Raw genomic sequence first — 20967 nt, forward strand, 5'->3', positions numbered from 1 at the left:
TATAAATATGTCAAAATAAAGACTTGAAACTAGTGCACTCACCGCCATAAATACCTGTTTATTCAAAGAGGGGAAAAAAACTAATTACTTCCATGTTAGCCTGTGGAAACACCTGAGGGAACCTCATGAGTCTCTATGGTCCTTAAAAATGCATGAGTCAAAAACTAAGTGTGTGTTTATGTCTGTGCTGTTTAGGGCCAAGACTTGTTGGGAAAAGCCGTGCACTGTGGTTAGCTGATGGCCCCCTTGAAGCTGCTAACAGTACCTACACTAGACCTTCATAACATTACCTGTAACAAACAGTTAATTATTTATCTTAACTTTCACATTTCTACAGAAAAAAAATATAATATAGCATGCACAATCCTTAGTCTAGGACACTCCTTATTCTCAAGAATTCTCTTCAATGTTTACAAGCTGCTACATTGGTCACTTTAAATCACTTCAAGGTCACTTTAAATAATTCAAACTATCAATTTTAAATTCTTATTGATACTTTTACCTCCTAGTCTTAAAGTGTATATTTATTTTCTTACTCTTCTTATATTTATTGTTTGTTTTTCTTTTGCACTGATGTAACCGGAGCCTCGTTGTCTCTCTCTTTGTATACTGTACTGTATATAGCGGAGATGACAATAAAGTTGACTTTGACTTTGATTAGTATGTACAGTACAAAGGGTATACAAAGCACTGTGCAGCAGTAATCCCCGATTACCTCATGTGTCTATTCAAAGCCTCAGTTTGTCTACAGTTACGCCTCACTGTGTATTCCTGGCTTTGAGTATGATTGTAGCTCCTCCAGACTTTTGACTGGACTTACTGGTCCGGTCTTTGATTTCAACAATTAAAGGTTCATTTTCAGTTTATTCAGTTTGTCCTCGCATCCACACAACATGGAACCATTTATCTTCAATACCTGTTGGATTTGGAAATAAGGCATCTTTTCGAGTGTTCCGCCATGGGATATCCTCTTACATCTGTCCACAAAGCCATTACATATGAAAAAAGGTCCACACAGTGAATCCCTAAAATCACCACTAGGTAACCACTTGCTTTGAAAACATAGTCCAACGAGGATTGTGTACCATGGTAGACTAATGTGCCTGTATTAATTCATCTCCCTATTACTGTGTGAAGTTGCACTGGTTTGGGAGTGGTTGTGTGTGTCACATTTGCGGTGAGCCAATGGCTGTAATGGGGTTGCAATAATTGGAGGCAGGTGTAATTGATTGCACTGATAAGCTGGTCTACTTATAGCCCACAAACACTGCTGTGTTACTTTGTCTCTCTGTGCAGGTATGTGATGTGATGAAACCTAGGATGACCTGATATGTTTGGGATGGATGGTTTGTTGCGCTGTCAATTATATAATGAAGCAGTGTTACTTTGTCTCTCTGTGCAGGCCAGGGCCTATTATATGCAGCAGTCTAAAGGCAGTTGAGTTGCAGAGGCCAGAGTGATTGTTGGCTCTCTACTTACAGGGTGGTGGGTCTCAGAGGACAACTGCTACCCCTGTTGAAGAGAACGACGTGTGGAGTGCAGCTGGCTTTGTGACATGGCTGGTTCTGGCCCGGGACTGTTTTTTGCTTCGTACTAACGTGGGACATTGGACTGTTTTATCTTTTGCTTTTGGAGCTTTGTATTAATAAGTTACCTTTTAGAATTTTATTGCCTGTCATCTTTTTGCCCACGGCAGAGTTATTTGGCAGAGCTCCAAATAACTCAATTTTTCGTGTCACTTTAATTGTACACAGCTTCCCAACTTTTTCAGAATTGGGTTTATACATCTTCAGTAATCAGAAGTTTAATAAAAAAAAAATAAAACATGACTTTTTGTAACTGTTATTGAAATGAAAGTTAATGTAACATTTGTCCTGTGTTGTGACTGAGACTTCTGATCTCTGTCACCGGTGGCACCTGTGAACTGTTTATAAACGAGTTTCACTCAAATGAGTTTCACTTGACGGGTAAGAAGTCTCAGCGCAGCAGTCCTGAAAAGGACAGCCTGATAACCAAGAAGCTGATCAACAGCACAGTGAGCTCAGGGAGGTAAGCTGTGAAGTGGTAGTTTACCTCGTTGATGTGGGCGCAACTTATTTCCACGGCTTTTTCCAGGTGAGATTGTAAACCCGACACCCTCCTTGACACAAGGGGAGGTTCTCCTTCTTCCTGTTGTTTCAACTAATGGTTTACATACCGTCACCTGCTTTAACCCCGGAAACGGAGCAGTGCAAACACAGCAAACGGCTCCAGTTTTTCTTCTTCCCAGAAATGTTTATATAGGAAGATTCATCCTTCATATTTAAACAGGAGAACAGCGACAGAAGGTAAAATACAAATAAAAGTTGATAGATTTATTTCATATTCGAATCTAATGTTTCTTGAGCTCAGCTGTAAAATATTTGCGTTTTCTCCAAGCTCACCGGTCACTGTGATAACTTTTGTAGTGCGGGAATCACAGACACCTGAAAAGTCTGCTCCCGCAGAGGGTTGTGACTCATTAAATAGTCCTTGACTTGGTAAATATCACATTTCCTTCACGGGACTCTGAGTTTTTCAACAACAAACCTTCTTTACCACAATCGATCTTCTTTAATCCTCCTAAATCCAAGATTACACAGGCTAAATAACTTTGATCCTGAGGGTGAACTATGCAGTCTACCATATAATCCAGTGCATTTAGGAATTTAAAATCATGCTGTTATTAATGTAACACGGCGCATGTGTCACTTTGCAGAAAAGGGCATCAAATAAACGAAGAGCACGCAGACAATAATAGAGCTCTTTCCGTTGTCCATCTCTATAATTACACCGCCTGTGACAGACTATAGAGCGCACATGAAATCCATAGGATTCATTTCTTTTAAGGAAGCCTGGGATAACCAATGAGCGCGCTCTCCACGCCTCCTCCTCTCTCCGCCACAAAAAATATTTGACGTGGCAAAAGGTCCGGACGTGACATAGCTGCTCATCATCTCTCCTCCCTCCTCTTCCACAGCTCGGTTACCTTCACGCATCTGCAGGTACTGGTCCCGGTGAAGAGCGAGTGCGGCTCGTCGATCTGAAGCAGGAGAAATGTGGCTGATCGTGTTGGCCAGTTTATTTCACTGCGCCTCGGCGTATGATGTGGATCTGAAGAAGCTGGAGGGGCTGGCAAGAGCGAGGGTGGAGGTAACATGAAGCTTTATTTTTCATAATCCTCCCCATAAAGAAGAACGCGGGAATAATCAGTGTCTGAGCCAATTATCAGATTAGTTTAAACGTGTGAATGGGTGCCCTGCTTTTAAACATTTTGGATTGGGCGCATGCGTGAGCAGGACAGATGTGTACTAAGCTGAATGGATGCCTCCGTGCGTGTATGGCATGCGAGCTAATGAAGAACGCGGCCTCTAATTCTTATTGTTACTATTTTAGTAACCCTAAAATCGTCATCACAAAGTGACTTGGTGGAAGCTTAAAAGGGGGGCACAGGGTGTGTAACAGCCGGTCCGGCACAAAGACTGAAACTCTACGCCTTTGTCTTTAGAGATCTGTGCAGTCCCCCCCCCAGGGTGTCACCCAGTCACTTACTTGCCAGCATCACTGAAGCAAATCATAATCTGTTGTTATTGTAGTGTTAGTCACGCCTCATACCTGAGGCTCAGATATCTGCAAAAATAGGTCGGGTAGCCTTCCCTGGGGCTGTACTGAGCGTTCTTCAAAGTAAAAACTTGCAGTGATACCAGCACATAAATGACTTTTTTCTGATTAGGGATCATAACCCTCAAAAATGTATAAAGATGCATTACAGTTGCAGATGACGTGTGTTCAGTATTCATGTTTCCAATTCTTGTAAAGCCCCATTTCTGAAACATGAGCTCTGCATGTAACTTTTTCTTGTTTCTTGTGTTGTTGTCTTTCCTCAGACGTGTGGTGGATGACAGCTGAACAGGCTCAGAGAGGCAAGTTGCCCTGTTATGTGAACAAAAGCGACAACACACTGAGAGCCAGGGGTCAGAGGCAGACTAAAGCCTTACTCCTGCCTAGAAGTGTTTTCTCTCTGAGGAACATTTTAGTTTAGAGTTTCACATAATCCCTGACAGATTTGCCACTGAAACCCAAACTGAGTGGAAAAACACTAATCCAAACCTCTGTCTGCAGGTCAAAGCCTTTGTGGTCCAGGATATTCCTCTTTAGTATCCTTTCACTGAAGTGTATGCACTGTTACTCTTTAGAAATATCTGCTCAAAAACTGCATGCTGTTTAATCCCTGAGCACGACCTCAGCCATAACCTGGTGATGAAGCACATTCCTGGTGCAGACCCTGAGCTTGTCCTCCTGAACCATTATTATGAAGAGCTGGACGTAAGTGTGTGTTGTGCATTTCTTTTTTGTTTTTTTACTTTTGTAACTTGTATTTATTGTTTACTTGCAGCAAATATGACACTTTGTGCTGAATGTCAGAATCAGTTTAATAAGTGAACTAAAGCATCTCACCACAAACCACCAACACTTGACATCATTACTCAAAGAGATTACAGCTGAAATGATGACAAACAGGTGTCCTGTGACCGCTGAGCAGGCTCTGAGCTTTTCCCGTCTTTTGGATTAAATTAGCTTCAGAGGGAAACAAGAAATCTGCAGAGGACAGGTCATTCTACAAATATATCCCACTTTGATATGACAAGAATTTACTTTTAACATTTAAACTTGAACTAAATTATTACTTAACTGAATATTTAGTTACAAAAATGACAGCTTAATTATTTTATTTTTTTCAAATTTCCTCAAAGCCTGGTTGTGCCGTAATTTTTTTTATTTATTTTTTTACTCACCGGTGTTTCCATTTGAACATGGAAATAAATTGTCACCCTAAAGTGTTTTTGAAGTGTAATATTTACCGGCAACATTTCCATGAAATGACTCGCAGATCACTTTGTTTACAGCTCGTTACTCTGATTTAGATTTTACCCACTCGTTGATCATTTATAGTTTAGTCTGGGGCTTCTTTTAAATTTTAAAGTACTCTTATGATTTAATCAGATTTTTCTCCTTTTTACTTTCCCTGTTCTCAGGTGTTTTGTTTTTAACGTCAACCATATCTTTTATATAGCCTTATTTTTTTCTTTAACTCCTGTATTTGTTGCCCTGGTTGTGGTTAACAGCCTTTATCGCATTTTTCTTGCTCCTGTTGTTCCTTCCTGTGACGTCTTGTATATTTGCATTGTTAATCAGCCTCCACTGGAAAGCTCTTTGGGCCAGTTCCCATGCTTTTAAATGGGCTGTATAAATACAAATGTCTGTTATGACATTAAAAAGAACAGCACATTGGCCAGAAAACTGTAACAAGGATCCAAAAGAAATGTAAAATGTTTCAGAGCTTTGTAGTTTCATCATCACGAGTGATCTTTTCACACGACACATAATTCATTTGTGCAGGTTTAATGTTTTTTCAGGTTTCTTTAAACCCATCAATGTTCAGCTCAGCTTTACTGCACTATTAATATATCGCAGATCAGTGTCTTTTGTTTAGCTCACAGTTTAATGGTCCTTTTATAACAAGTGCGTTTCCTCCGCAGCGTGTTGCCCTGTCTGACATGACCCGCTCTGAGATAAATGAGCTGCTGGGGAAACTGGGTTTCTACAAGAAGGCTCAGGCCGAGGACGAGGTGCCGGAGGAGTTCCGCTTCTCTCCTGCCAAAGACAGCCCGTTCAAAAATGAGCCTGCCCACCAGCCTTCTAGTTCATCTATAGCCACAGAGAGTGCCTCCTCAGAGCCCAGCGCAGAAGTCAAACACACTGACCTGTAAGAGTAGACATCAGCAGTAACAGTCCCCCTCTAGCTCCCTTAACTGCTCCACGACCAGCTGATTATCACAGGTGACAGAAATGTTTGTAATTTTAGAGCCTAGCAGATTACAGATGAGCCCGTCAGCAGAAGGCCTTTGTAGAAGCTCCACAGTCTGAATTTGCACTTTTTTTTAATGTCACTGTCCATTGTGTTGTCATCTGTCGTAATGATCTTCGCCTCATTTGAGCTCTTTTGTGTGTCTGTGATGGCCTCTGACCTACTGTGAAACTAAATGAAGCCTCAGGCTGAAAATCGTCTGACTGGCCTGAGGTTGATGCGGCGTGTTCTGGTGGGTTAGGCTGATGCGCACAAAAAGACTCAAGTGCATGGAAAGTAAACCATTTTTAAAAAGAAGTGTGCTCTGGCTCTTGTTGTGCTGAGTGTTCGTGTGGAGATATCCCACGCTGCCGGGACCATGGATAGTCTTCAAAGCAATAATCCCACACAAACACACGTTTGTTTCTCAAATTGGTTTATTTCACATTTAACTGTGGTGCACAGAAAAATGAAATGTGTTTTAGCTCTCATATATATATACAGACACACACACACGCATACAATACTCCACTGCTTCATGAAAGCTTTTTTTCTGTCAGCAGCAGATTTTTCTCAAATAATCTCTCAAATCTAAGACATAAGCTTCTTTTAAATCAACTCTGAAACCAAATTTTCTTCTAGTAGAAACCCAAATTTTTTTACAAGTGAAATAAAATATTCATTTAAACTTATTTTTTTGTCCCTTTTCCTCTTAGCTTCATTTAGTTAAATATACAGTTGGCTGGTTATCAGTCATGAATCCTCATGTTTGTACTGAAAGCCGGCTTTCAAACAAGATAATATAACATTGTGGCATCTTAAGCTTATCGACAAAACCTTTTAAAAGCATGATGTACACACCAGCGTTAAACGTTTTAAAAACTACTCAAGCATAAATAAGGAGCCCTCTAACAGAGCTGTGTGAGAATGTGTGTGGCAGGGCAATGCAGCGGTGGTGGGAGGTGGAGGTGGGGGGGGCGTGTGGTCTTCTGCACGTATGCTGTCCACCAAACAGACAGTAATGATACAAATCAGCTGAATGACTTCTTTGTACTGAAATACAAAAAAAATCCAAACCTCAGTTTAACAGCTTGCATCTTTAATCCATAGTTATATGATGGTGATGATGATGATGGTGGTGGTGTTGGTGCGGTCATACAGGATGGATCAAATGTCCAGTAAATGTCCTCAGTAGCTGTTTGGACTTCAGAAAAGTGAGATTACAGCAACGATGTTGAATCCATTTGAATAACAAAGGCAGAAAATCCCTGTGCTCATGTAATAAGAATCATTATACTCATCAATTACATCAAAATGAAAATAACTTAATTAAAACTCTTCAAGCAACATGAGTTTGGTTTTTAAAAAAAAAGTAAAAGTACCAAAATTGAAAAGAAATAATGGATCGTTTGGTTAGATACATTTTTTCTTTTTCAGTGGGATTACTGAGAGAAGTGCAAACACATTACAGTACTTAGAAAAGTGTAGCAGAGAAAAACGCACGTACAAATACTTTAAAAACTGAAAATACTAGAAAACGATTTTTCTTTTTTCCCTCTTGAGGCGTTTCTCAGTACAACAGCAATGTGATCAAACTACTGCCTGTTGAATATTACTTGGAGTTTTTAAAACAAAGGGGTCTTTTTAAGAAGCTGCTGCTGATCTCTTACTGGAGAACGGTAGACTTTTGTGTCGACAGTGTGTGTGTGTGTGTCCAGAATAAGCAACACACATCATCACTGTCGGAAGATATTTTAAGCTGATTTTAACTGATACAAACACACGCACACACGCTTACACGCACACATACGCGTACAATCCCCAAGCCGACCATCAGAGATGTGCAACTGTTCGACCCAGCCTGTCAGAGTGGAGGCCATCATCAGGTGAAGGTTAAGGGAGGGGGGGTCGGGGGCTGGTGAAGCCGGATCCCAGCCCGAAAACAGGTCAGAGGTCACAGGGCCGACCCATGGACATCTCGTATCTGCGCAGGTGGTTGACCAGAGACTGCACGTAGGTGAAGACGCATTTGGAGTCTGGTTTGTTACCCATGATCATCATGTCTTCCACCTCTAGCAAAGGCATGCAGTTGGCGTGGGTCCTGAGGAACAGGCATACAGGACAGCGTGCATGAGAAAGCAGAACAGACAGAACACCAGCTGGGAAGGAGAAATCATCATGTTCACTATGAGTTTCTGCTTGTGTTTGAAAATACAAATTTCTTTTTCAAATAGATGATTCTTTATCTATGAATATAGTATAAATGGCCATGGAGGAGGTCTTTATCAGTAGGAAAAGCTGCAAAAACTTTGCTGCTCTTCACATTTTCCAAAGTTGTTTAGTGTGCTAGAGTCTTTGGCACATGTGTTCTAAACCATTATGGAGCCTTTAAAAGCTCTGTATAAATAAACTTGGGTAATGTTGGGCATTTCAATAAACAGTTTTAAGAACTGAGACCTCCAGTGTGAGCTATGCAGACTGTAACCACAAGGTGGCAACATCTCCTCACACTCTAACCCTCCTGAGAACTCCTACAAAGAGAAAAAGCACCTAAAAACAGCAGAAGGGCCGATCCCCTGCATGAGATAATAAATGTCAACGACATAACATTTTTTCAGTAATTTCAGGAACTGTGGACATAAATCATTCTGCACTTTATTTCTATTAGAGTATCTTTACAAGGCTTGACAAGCCAAGTGCATAAACACCTGTAACCTTACACTTGATAAAAACTCGGTGCACAAAGCAGGCTTCATCCTTCTCTGGTTTTTTTCTTAACTCTGTTTGAAACGTTGTGATCCGGCAGTTCCTTTTAAAGCACTGATCTGCAGATGGTCCTGGCCCTCTGCCTGAGCCATAGTCTCAGAATACAGATACACACATACTATCACACACACAGACACCATGTTTGGTACTTTGGAGCTTCAGATTAACATGAAGCATCAAATATCCAAAAGAAGCCAATAAAGGAGTTTTTCCGTGTTTTACATTTTAAGTCTGTCGGGAACCACAGAGTGTGTGCGGTTCCCTCACAAGCAAGTTCCCTCTCTCACCATAGGCTCAGTTTTAGCTGGGGTGCAACTCTAGGAGGAATTTTTGGTTTTAACCAGGCCCTTCGTCACCAGACCCCTGTAGAACTCCTGCAGGTACGTGTACACACACTTCCAATCTGGCTCACGCATCTTCACCATGTCGTCCACATCCAGCAGCTGGGGACAGTCCACTAGTTTCCTGCACCCCCGGCCAGCGGGGGAAGGGGGTAGAGGAAGGGAATAGGGAGAGGAAGGAAAGGACCCAAAAAGACAGAAACAACGTGGAGAGGACAGGAAAGACAACAGGCAAAGGACAGATAAAAAGACACAGAAGGAACGGGACGGAGAGAGCAGACAAACAGAGGGAGAGTGTGGGAAAATTGAGGAAGTAGGAGTGGAAAAAAAAACAGAAAGCAGTGAGCAGCCAGTGAAAAACAAAAACAGAAGGAGTGAGAAAGAACACAAAGAGAAAACAATCACATTACATTCTGTGTTCACAAACATATCCATGAGTTGACATGCTTCATGAACATCTCAGTACATACATACAGTGCGTGACAAAAACACGTACGCACACACACAAAGACAAAACAAAACGTCAAATGAGCGCCAGGCGATGCTCATTTAGCCTTTTTGTTTGCTGTTGTTTTTTTCTGTGCACTGAGACAGCGACGTTTTTTTGTTGTTGTTTTTTCTTTACCATAATCAATGTGAAATACAAGACACGATGAAAAAAACAACATGGATTCTGCAAAAAACACACAAAAAAAAACAAAGCTACAACGACAGAGTGACTAACAAAAAAAACAACCACACTGGTGCACAGTATAGTGTGTGTTTGAGTGCGTATCGAGAATCCAGATAGTAAAAATAAACTATTGGCGGGGATTTGGAGTGCCCGGGGAGGTGAGTGATAGTGCAACACAAAGGTGAGAAGATCTGGGGGAGTGGGTGGGGCTGTGGCTGAGTGACAGGACAGCGCTGAGTACGATTCACTACTCGAGATATCTCAGCGTTACATTATCCTGGTAGGAGCACGTGAAGATGCACACACAGCTGGGTGGGGATACCAAAAGTGAAGACTGGTGGCATAAAAGAGGAATTTGAAAAAGAAAAGAACAAAGAGAGGAAAGAGTTTTGGACTAAAATAGATGCAAATGACTCGAGGCACAAAAGAGAGCTTATAAGTTGTTGATTTTTTTAAATTTTTTTTTTAAACCTGTTTGTTGTTTGGAGTGGGATTGCCCGTGGGGATCTGGTTTGGAGGAGATTGGGGTGTCACAGCGGTTACTCATAGCAGAGGAGAGAGTGGAGGTTTAGAGGCAGAGGTATTAGAGTAGAGTAGAGTAGTAATGGGCTCTCTCAGTCATGAGTGGGGTTTTGATAAACCTGGGAGAAAGGGGGAAAGCAGGACATCGGTCGAGAAGCTTTCCCATACTGTCGGCCTGCAAATGCCGGCATACAGCGACACAGAATAAAGGGGAGTGGGGCGAATCAAACTGGCTCAGACTTCCCATCACTTCTACACCTATAGGCCTAACACAGCAGTTCTTCTATCTGTTTCCTACAGTCACTGCAAATGTTAGGAAGAACCTGTCTTCAGCGTGTACTCACTCTGCAGCGCTAAAGGCCACCTCAAAGTTTTGCCTGCGGTTGCTCGGGCTCAGGGAGTTGTAGTCAAAGGCTTCGGGGAAGAAATTGTGCACCAGGGCACAGAACGCCATGCCGTTACTCCAGCTGGATGAAAAATTCTGAATATCCACATGCTGACGAAGGAAAAGAAACAAAAGAGATACGGAGACGGGGATGGATAAGCAGTGGAAACTTTCCCAAAGTATCATCACAGCTCAGGTTCAAGATTAAAAATGAGCACTTAGCATAGAGGATCGCTGGCTCACCTCATATGAGCGGGTCTTGGCACGGCACCAGTCGAGGAGCATCTGCTTGATGGAGTTTGCATTGGGTACGCCAAAGCTGGTGGAGCGCTGGACTTTGTTTACCTTGGCCACCGCCTGATTTCCAGGGCTAAAAGAAAAGTCAGTTTTGTGTTAATATTTACATGCCTCCATCTGCTCCTTTTCTTTCTTTGGTAGCACTACCTTTCTGTTTATTCTTACCCGCCTCCCTCCTTCTCCAGCTTCTCTATCATGGCTTTGCGGGCCTGCATGGCCGATGTCTTCGGCAGCGTCTGAGCCCTCATCAGCTCCTTGCGCCTCTCCGCCTGCCTTCGCTCGATGGCGGCCAACCCGCCGCCGCCGCTTCGCGACGACGCGTCGTCCTCGCGGTCGAACACACTGAGCGCAGGAGGTTAATTTGAGAGAGTGCACAGACATTTAAATCTGCTGTAGTTAACAGTACCAATGCCTCGTGACCAACCTTCCTATCTTTTTGCTCGTGTTAGTGGAGGTGGAAGAGGTGTAGCTGAATGATTTTGACTGGACTGTCCCTCCTAGAACGACAATCACACGGAAACATTAATGAGAAGATTAAGAAAAAAAACACAATGCACTCGAGTGAACGTGTTTTTGTAAATCCAGCAAGCAAAACTCACTGTCTGTTTTCTGCACATAACTGGACTCGACAATAGTACTGCGTGTTGATTTGCTCCCATCATCTGAAAACACACAAAAAAAAACATTAAAATTGACCATTCTTTATAAAATTCTTCCCATCTCTGACTTTATAATCAATTTTTTTTTGATGCAACCCACTTTTTCTCTTTTTACTTTCAAGCTAATGTCTTTGTTTTGAACGTTTATAAATTGGTTTTATTGTTTTGGTTCTACTTCAGTTAAATGCAGGTTCAAGAAAGATTAGAGACTACCAGACTGAGCAAAGCGGTTCGTTTTGGTGATTTGACCGACGGCTGACCCATCTGCCGACTTCTCCACCTTGCTCGTGACCACCTCTCCTGCTCCAACCCCGGCACGACCTTTCTGCACCCGGTCATCTCTCTGCTGCCGGAGCTCCTGCAGGCGGGTTTCGCGCTCCTTTTCTCTCTGGTCTGGAGGAGAGGAGAGGAGAGGAGACGGGAATGGTGGAGAGATGATGTCAGTGGAAAAAGAGGAGGAGGAGAAGGAAGACAAGAGGTCCTAAATAAGCTGACAGCACCTCATCTGACTGCCACAAAGTTGGATTAAGTGAGGGCTTCCAGATTTGAGGCAATATGTTTGAGAATTCTTTCCACGGGACTGTGAAGGGTTTCTGAGCACACAAACACCCACAGGTGGGAGTCTTAACAACCAAGCCAAAGCTGTCAAATAAGATGTTCTGCACAAACACCACAGACCACAGAGAGCAAATACACACCGCGATGTCGAAAACGCTGGTACCTGCACTGGTGGCTGTAGTTTTTCTCAGAAAAACACGCATGCATTTAAACAAACTGCGCAGTATTAATGATTTACTAACTTAAATTGTGTCTTATATCTAGATCACCGAGGCCCTCTTGGACCCTTTGCATGCTCATTTCCACCGAATCCACTGACGCATCCACTCTAAATCTGAGCTCATCATTAGCAGGTGCCTAATGAAACCACATGGTGAGTGCCTGCAGAAAAACTGATCTTAACTGTTGTAGGGTGAGTGTTTAACACATTAAAAAAACCAAAACCAAAACACAGGATGCATGCACGATACCAAAAAACGTCATAATATCCTCCATCACAAACCACATCTAAGATTAAAATTGTTGTGGTCTCACAATGACAGGGTGTGTGCACACAGAAAGGCAAACACAGGCAAGTATAAATTGTTATTGCACACTGCACACCACCTGTCCTACCCATTTCCTCTTGAGTACATCCCAGCATGGCCTCTGAGGGCAGAATTAAAGGCAATTACGTGTCAAAGATAAGGTATAAACAATATCAAAAAAGTAGATGAAAATTAGAAATCATCAGCCCTGATTGCTTTTGAAGATCTGAAAAGAAAGCCTTCATGCAGTTTGGAGTAACAGTAAGATGCATGATGTTACCTCTCTTTCTTTTACGGAGGTCTCTCATGGCTGCGCGGATCATCTTCCTCTCCTCAAAGTCTTTTGACTCATCGAGCTGTGAAAGAGGGGGACGGAAACATAAGGGGTCGTTCTATGCAAATTTGCCCAATTGGTACTTTCTATGATACAAATCTGCACACACACAATGCAGAGCTGTGACAAGGTTTAGTGTCAATGCACGAACTTTCCACATGCCTGAATCAAAACACCGCTTTTATCTAAATAATAACTTAAATCATTCAGAATTATGGCTCCGGCGTGACGTACCATTTTGTCGAGGAGCTCTTCATCCTCGATCGCAGCCAGCTTTTCAGCCGTCAGTTTCCCGGAGCATTCAGCAGGTTTGGCCTGAGCGCCAGAGCCATTGGGAATGACTGGGACGTGACGCTGGACAGACGATACAGCTGAAAACACCGGCTCAGAAGCGATGACGGGCCCCGTTTCCATCTGCGCGCAAAACGAACACAGTAACACAACACTGAGCGTGAACAGGAGCACATTTATTATCATAGACTGCAAAGAAAACCGTGACCTTAGTTGGAAATCAGTGAGCTACTGGAAGGACACTTCTCAAAGCAGAGCCAGAACCAAAATGAAGGAGGGGTAAAAAAGAAAACTTATTTGAAAGTGGCTGACATTTAAGATGTAATCAGAACAAGCCGATGGCTGCTTTAACACATCGCAGCGACAGTAGGTCTGACGCTTCCTGTCCAGTAATAACTTCCTTGTCTCTAGACCATCTCCAGCGGGATGATCTGCGAGGGAGTGACAATAAGCACACGAGGCTAAAAGAAACCCTGCCAAGTTACTGTTCACTAGTTTATGGAGTGCTGCTGACACATGGATTTTTCTTAATCATACAACACTGCTGCCAACCCCAGAGTTTATGTGACAGGTGCAATACTTTACTCTCACTGTAAAATAGGGACAACACATTACTATATAAAAAAGTCCAGAGGAAAAATATCTCCTAAGGGCTGAGGAGCAGAGCTGAGGAATGTGGGTATGTGTTGCATTATTGAGAGTGACCATGAATCCTATAGAAAATTCCTTTTACATGTTCATATGGATGCCTGTGGCAGACTATATGTTCTAGCTGTGGCCTCAGTGCTTTTGCTGTAAACGACTCAGGGTCCAGATATAGCTCAGGCAGCTGGTCCCATCTGTATCCACAGCCGCCTAGTCCTGCCCACTAAAGTCCCCCAGCCAAACCAGGTCTCAGCAGGGAGGGACAATGCCCAGCTCAGCCACAGAACTGGGTGATCAAAGGTGGCCCCTGGTTTTCGAGTCTTTTCTGGACACAGAGTTCTGACCCATGGGACAAGCTGGACTGAGAGGCCCGCGACCGATGAAGAATGTTCTGGGAGGCAATGCAGCCAGACAAGGTCTCTGAGTCAGGCCACAGGGGGAATGCACACGGGGTGAGAAGCTCCCCGATAACCTTTGTGGTCGAGTCATGTATAACTAAGCCTAAGTGTACCTATAAACATCCAAGTCATTGTGGAATTTAAAAAAAGCCTGTTTTGATAGTTTTTTTTCTGTGATGGGAGACTGCTTTGACCAGTTCCAGGTGAAAAAATGCCAAAACAAGCTCAAACTGGGCAAAGACATACAGAAACACGGTCAGATAAGATCACCCCTCATTATCACATCGGTCTGCTGAAAGGATTACCACTTAATGGAAGCCAGTCACCTTGACTTAAAGTAGTTGATTGGCGATCCCAGCTGCCTCCACAAGATTAGACTCTGCATGGTTCAATAACTGAATCTCATGCTGCAAATTCCCAATATCCCTGGAAATGTTACAAGTGCACACACAGAGGGTGTGTTACACAGTTGCAAAAGCAAACAACCCTTGAGATGAGGGCCACATCTAATTAGAGCCTTTCAGTCTTTTCTAACCTGACGTCTTGATACTAGGCTCCTTTCTGAAAAACATGAATGCACATGCCACACACTGTGCCACATGAGTTAAAATGCCTTTAGTGGCTTTGCCGGACCTGCTTTCCTTCCCTGCATTTTCTTTCTAACTCGAGATTGCAACTTTATAAATGAAAAGGGAAAAAAAAGCCAAAGAAAGACTTCAAACGTTCAATTCTATTTTCATGTGCCTGCCAAAGTGAGCACGGTACACAATCTGCAGATGGCAAACTAAAAGGCTGCTGCTAAATGCAATCATCCTTCCCTCCACGGGGAAGTACATCCACTCAACAGAAAACTTGCAGGCATCCATGAATGCGAACCGGGACACAATTAGAGACGCATGGTGTTACAGCACAGGAATACCTCTGTGACAGACTGCGGTGGAGTCCTTCACATAAACACAATCTGTCAGAACTCTGTGGCAGCTGAGAGGGTCAGCTGAGACGGTCAAGCTTACTGAGAGATTTGAAAGAGGTGACCAGAGAGAGTATGTGGTTTGAACACAGGATCACTGCTGCGGCACATAAAATTAATGGTCTGCTGATCCGCAGGTATTGGCAACACTGGCACAAAAAGACAGTCCCATTCTTCAAGTGGCTTATCTGAATTAGAGGGATCACGATCAGAATCATTAACAGAGCAGTACCGTGCTGTTGCAGGGAGAAATGTTTGCCATCAGAGAGGGAGCAGAGAGGGAGCGGCACGTAGCAAAGGTTGGCGGGTGAGGGGCCGGTGAAGGTGCGTTTGTCCCGGGAGACACAGAGACTGAGTCCTGGATGGGCGTTAGAGGCTCCTGGGATACACTTAACTGACTATGCAGGAGACGGTGTGCTTGGCTTTCCTGAGGTGCACTGGAGGGAGAGTGTTGGGGAGTGCAGCTGGGAGTATCCTGGAGTTTTTCAGACCCAGTCTCCTGCATGCAGGATGGAGCACCACCGGATGAAGTTTTGGTTTTATTAGAAATTAAACAGGAGCAGTCTTTGCTGTAAAGTTCATGCAGTGATGGATCAGGTAGCCCCATCACCTGACACAGGGCCTCAACTTGCCTTATCAGCCTTTCCTGCTGAATCCTCAGTGTCAGGTTCTCCTCCTGCAACCTGGAGATTGTCTCAGCCAGAGGAGCCACCTCAGCCGCAGCCTCATCCAGCCGGGCATCCACTCGCTTCCCAAAGGCTTGCAGGTCACTGTGGATCTCCCCCACGGCACAGCGCAATGTTGCCTCAAATTTCTTCTCACCAAATTGCTCCTCTTCATCCTGAGCAAGCAGGTCCCCGATTACTTCTTCGAGGCCAGACTCGGCACAAGCACTGTCTGGGCTTCCCAAAGCCTCAGGAGACTGAGAGGCTGGGAGGAAGTCCAGGTTCACTCCAGGCATTGCCAGACAAAATTTAACTCACACTGGCCAATGTCCTCTTTGCTGAAATACACACACGTTTCCAAAAAGTTTATCCTGAGGTGTCAGATCAGGGCTGTGTCCTATGCCTCAGTGAGAATAGAAGTGTCCTCTCAGAAAACAATGCATGACCTTTATACCCCAAGCAAATCCCCCCTGCAACCAATGAGTATGCAGTGAATCCCGTTTCCCAGGCAGCTCACACCTACTTATTTCTAGGTGCCCTAGGCGTGTATATTTATCTCCTGCCCCGCTATTATTCCACTGAGCCGGTTAGATCTGGGGCACTGGGGGAGGCCAGAGGGGGAATTGTAGTGACCACAAGTCAGGAAACTCACACCTCCCAGTTCAACTTTCCTTTTATCTAAAGCATGTCCTTCACACCTCCACTGGCAGGCAGCAGGCATTTAGATGTGGCTCTAGGCCTGGGCTGAGGTGAAAAAGTTGCACACTGGTTGCACACCTCCTTTACTAAAGGCTTTCTAACAAAATACAACCTGATTCATCAGCTCAGCCATTTTGCATGATTACCATTCAAGATGTGCCTCCAGATTTGGGAAGAGGGCAAAGAATTTAGGTCCATGAGAAAATCAGACATGCTGTGGATATGAAGTAAAGCCCAGTTTTCAGAGCTCTGGGCAAGGATGTTAGGAAGGACAGCAATTCCAAAATTTAGTTCAAGGCTAAAGTCGAATCAGCCAGTGTACTTCTGTGTTAAATTAAAACTTCTTATCTGGTGCGCGTCTTTTATTTTGACAGCGAATGCGCACCTGCGGACCACTTATGTGCACCCCTGATTATGAACACAGTGTGAACAGAAGCATTTCATGATAAATATGTTATCATTGATGACAAACATAAAGAGGGAAAGTAAAGTGCATCAATCTAGGATTAAAATGAGGACTGGAACTCACTGGGGAGAAATTTGACAAAGTGCAACAGTCTCTGGAATTTAAAGATAAGCAAATGAGAATGATGTGGGCTTGAAGATTAATACAAATGCTTAGCGGCAGCAGGAACAATAGCCAAACCCATGGAGGACATCGCTCTACTCTATTAATTAAGTACATCTCCAGCCTTTACCCCCCGATCTGTGAACCAAGCTTAAATCTGTGACACACGTGAACCGGTTCTGTAACCACCATGCGTCATGGATCGGCAGCATGTTAACAATAGAGTTTTCATCCCTCTGTGTGACAGCGAGACAATCTGCCACTGACTTTGAGCCTAGATATCCACGTTCATGCGGCAGCACCACCAGTGTGACCGAGAGCTTTGAAATAATCTCTGCGACTTTTGGAAAGGCCAACTGTCCTGTCATCGCCATGGTTATAAAGCTAAGGCATCATTTGTACTTGTGCTCAAGGCCAGCAATCAGCATGGACAGACAGCGGACAAAACGGGCAGGAGCAGCTGTGATCACTTGGAGCAGAAGCCAACATTAATTAGCCACCACCTAAAATGAACTCTCACTGTAATGAAACACTGCAAGCACTTAGCCGAAATAAAAAACTACGAGTTACTCAGTGTTTGGACTTTTTCATTGTTAATATGATCTGAACCGCTCTCTCAAATGGTTCCTGATTTAAAAGTGATCGTCTAGAAAAGAAAAGCCGATGCTATCAGCGTCTTTTATTGGGATAGAAATAAATTGCTAGTGCTCAGGTTAGACCACCAAAGTGAAGGCCAGACCACCCAAACAGATCAGAGTTTCATCTCAAAACCACTCTGGTCAATTAACATCACTAAACAGGAAGAGTTAATTCAAAAGCATGCCATCCTGTACTCTGCTTTGCTCTCTATGTGCACGCTCTTATAGTCACTAATGCGAAAAGGGTATGTGGGTAAGCTTCTTTAAGGTCAATCCTCCTGACATGTCACCTTCTCTCTCTCACACACACACACACACACACACACAAGCTAAACCAGGGAAAGTCAGGCAACAGGTGGCCTCTGCATCTGCCTGAACCCACCCACCACCCCTGAGCTCAGCTTAACCAACGGTGTCTGTTGTTTTTCACAGTCTCATTAGCGTGGTGACTGAGGCTCAGTCTTCGATGGTGAGCAGAAGCTGTTGAAATCGCAGCAGTAGACTTAATGCAGCTCTGCGCTTTCTCACTGATGGTGTTTACGTTAAACTTATACAACTACGACGCAGCTGTCTGGATGTTGTAAACCACTGCCTGCTGCTGCAAGCATGCAGTCAAACCTGTGCTGTGTTGCTGGAGCCCATTGCTGATCCACCAACCTCAACAGATACAGATAGCACAGTTGTTGTCTGGTACATGTTTAGAAGTAATCCTATGCACAGCTGCACGTAAAGACATTACCTGCATTCTAGGATCAGTTGAGGATAAACCTCACATCTTGCAGAAGATTTATCTTCTTCATGGAAAATCTGTCTTTCATAAGAAACCTATGTTATGCTGAAAGCAGGGTCCACAGGCACAGCCTTTTGGACCCTCCTCCCAGCCCTATTTAACCTACTCCCAAATCCCATAACCAGATTACCACTGCGCTTAACACACGGGGGAGGGGGGACACAAAGCCATTAAAGAGTAAACAGAACATTGTTTGTTTCCTCTCTCAATCACCCACTCTCCATTAACTAGGATGCTTCCTTTCATGGAAGAGTGAAGGATTTAAGAAATGAGGCAAATAGGGGTTGATCTATTCTCCCGGACCTCAGAGGTTATCGTTTAGTCATTTCTGACTGCTGTAACTTTCCAATCCTATGGAAAGACCAATCCACCCAATCAGTGCAGTGTGTGCACATGCAGCACTGTGCAAATGGCCTGATCCACACCTCATTTCTTTATGTTTTGCTAGGAAAATGGGCGCAGTGCAGCTTTGGCACACAGTAGATCATTCAGCTGACGGGCCAGATGTATCTCTCAGGTCCCGTGTCAGATTTTTCCTGGATTCTTTCCAATTTTGTAAGGGAATGACTTTCAGATAGTGCTGTAGTGGGGTTGTTTTAGGCCTAAGACTTCCTGTTTTCTCCTCCACTTGTTCAATTTTCTCCGTTTTTTAAGAGATACACTATATACCAGGATGAGATAGTCCAAGTTTTCAGCTAATAGCTGTTTTGGAATCATGTTGATGAAAAAAATATAATTTGATATCCGTCAAAATGTGTTATATTTGGCATTTTTCATACAGAAATGTTCTTTGCTAAGTTGTCTAGATATAAAACAGTTTCATCCCTTGAGTTACATGTTGTTTCATGCTTGAACGACTCATACGTCAGCGTTAACTGGCTTTAAAAGCATAAAAAAATGTTCCTCTGAATGTTTACAAGGCCTTATAATTAGTGAAAAAGTAGCCAATGTCCAGGGAACACTTCAAAAGAGCTCTAGAAAGCCTGAAGAAATACTGCTGAAGATGAGTTTTTTAAAAATTATAAAAAGGAAATGAGGGGCAGTTCAAGACTTTTGCACAGCACTGGAGGTGTATTTAGGAAACATTTCCTGGATAATTTTCAGCGTGCATGACCTACAGAGAAAACTGGGAATACCCAGAACACCTCCCTCCCTCTTTCTCTCTCTCTCTCCTTCTCTCTTTCATATACCCTACAAGGGCAGATGTGACTGGCTACCCGCTCTGTGTTTGATAAACACTGTTCTTCCCTCCTCTCCCTCCTTTTCTCACACTCTGTGTCCTTCACTCCCCCGGCTCTCTAGCTTTTCAGGCCTTATAGGTGATTGTTGTGACAGAAACGCAGCAGAAACAGTGCAATTTAACTGGGTCAGCTGGAAATAAAACAGAAGATGAAAAAAAAAGCTCAAACTATAAATTAATAGCAGATCTTATCAAGCCTGTTACACAGGCTTGATAAGATCTGTCAGGTTTATTTGTAGCCACAATTTTGTGACCATTTGTCAAAACCATTTTGTAAGGCAGTTTGTACCTTGATGGAGGGTCCAGAGGAGAAGCTGGAGGAAGAGATCTTAAATGGTGTGGCTCTTAGGCCGAGGGTCAACTCTGAAACACAGAGAGAAAAAAAAGTTTAGAAAAATATAAGCTGGGGTGAATACAAACACCTGCCACTATAGTGTCATACACAGCACATAAGTCTAATGACTGAATAGTGAGAAAATATTGATAGCGCCACCTTTAACATAAGCACTTTCTTCACTGGCCTGGTGTGCACATGCATTTCTGTGTGACCCGCTTCCTCCCACATCCACACACGCACACATGAAAGCTATATCATAAAATACAGGACTGATGCAAACCAGTAAAGCTCGGTGTACATTTAAGAGAGTTTGCAGTGCTTTTGAAGGAAACTGGAGACACAATAACAGGCTGCTGTTACTCAGAGCAGGACGGGCAGGATTCCAAAAAAGGAGCCTAAAAACATTAAAGCGAACATGACATGAGAAAGAGCCATGCGAGGCTCGTGACAGAGCGCAGCGCGGCTCTCGGAGTACGAGGGAGCTGTAAGTGGTGAGGAGGCTGGAATCGCACGTGTTCAGCCTGAGTTTAAAATAAACTGTTTGGGTTTTAGATGCCGGTCGCTGAGAAGAGCTGAAGCTTTAGACATCTTTGTTTGGACAGACTGTAACAGCAGCCGTAGCGCTCGCGCTTCTGTAAAGCGCTGAGTTGATGCCAGACATGTTTTTCTATCATGCAGATAATTCGTCTCTGTTACATCATGACTACGTACTGTCCTGGGTGTACTATCAAGATGTTGAGCCACATTCAAAGTGAATGTGCTCCCTCTCTGATAGCATTTTTCTCTCATTTTAAAATT

At 43.5% G+C, this 20967-nt stretch overlaps 2 protein-coding genes across 12 annotated transcripts in view; one reads left to right on the top strand and one right to left on the bottom strand.

The window, feature by feature from the left end:
* Nucleotides 1-1936: 1936 nt before the first annotated feature.
* selenom (selenoprotein M) lies at nucleotides 1937-6210 on the top strand. Of its 3 annotated transcripts, none has more exons than XM_013275365.3 (6): nucleotides 1937-2049; nucleotides 2999-3171; nucleotides 3906-3941; nucleotides 4141-4175; nucleotides 4266-4344; nucleotides 5559-6210. In XM_013275365.3, the coding sequence occupies exons 2-6, from the start codon at nucleotides 3076-3078 to the stop codon at nucleotides 5787-5789; spliced, it is 477 nt and encodes a 158-aa protein (XP_013130819.1). In that variant the 5' UTR covers nucleotides 1937-2049; nucleotides 2999-3075; the 3' UTR covers nucleotides 5790-6210. The 3 variants fall into 3 exon arrangements, with proteins under 3 accessions (XP_013130819.1, XP_013130821.1, XP_013130818.1); XM_013275367.3 differs by having other exon boundaries at nucleotides 1981-2115; XM_013275364.3 differs by lacking the exon at nucleotides 1937-2049 and adding an exon at nucleotides 2171-2327.
* Nucleotides 5818-20967, bottom strand: part of smtnb (smoothelin b) — a 48710-nt gene continuing 33560 nt past the window's right edge. For 7 of the 9 annotated variants that reach the window (XM_013275359.3, XM_019365705.2, XM_019365704.2 and 4 more), the window contains 11 exons: nucleotides 20122-20195; nucleotides 13163-13342; nucleotides 12875-12950; nucleotides 12683-12715; nucleotides 11723-11902; nucleotides 11450-11512; nucleotides 11275-11347; nucleotides 11016-11192; nucleotides 10797-10923; nucleotides 10513-10664; nucleotides 5818-7967 (listed from right to left, as the gene is read on the bottom strand). In XM_013275359.3, coding sequence (XP_013130813.2) covers nucleotides 7814-7967; nucleotides 10513-10664; nucleotides 10797-10923; nucleotides 11016-11192; nucleotides 11275-11347; nucleotides 11450-11512; nucleotides 11723-11902; nucleotides 12683-12715; nucleotides 12875-12950; nucleotides 13163-13342; nucleotides 20122-20195 — 1289 coding nt within the window. In that variant the 3' untranslated portion in view covers nucleotides 5818-7813. Of the gene's footprint in view, nucleotides 7968-8956; nucleotides 9981-10114; nucleotides 10288-10512; nucleotides 10665-10796; nucleotides 10924-11015; nucleotides 11193-11274; nucleotides 11348-11449; nucleotides 11513-11722; nucleotides 11903-12682; nucleotides 12716-12874; nucleotides 12951-13162; nucleotides 13343-20121; nucleotides 20196-20967 lie in introns of those variants that run through there. The other 2 variants (XR_003222424.1, XM_019365703.2) reach the window with 2 other exon arrangements.

This window comes from Oreochromis niloticus, linkage group LG12 (genome assembly GCF_001858045.2).
Source record: "Oreochromis niloticus isolate F11D_XX linkage group LG12, O_niloticus_UMD_NMBU, whole genome shotgun sequence".
NCBI classification, from domain to species: domain Eukaryota; kingdom Metazoa; phylum Chordata; class Actinopteri; order Cichliformes; family Cichlidae; genus Oreochromis; species Oreochromis niloticus.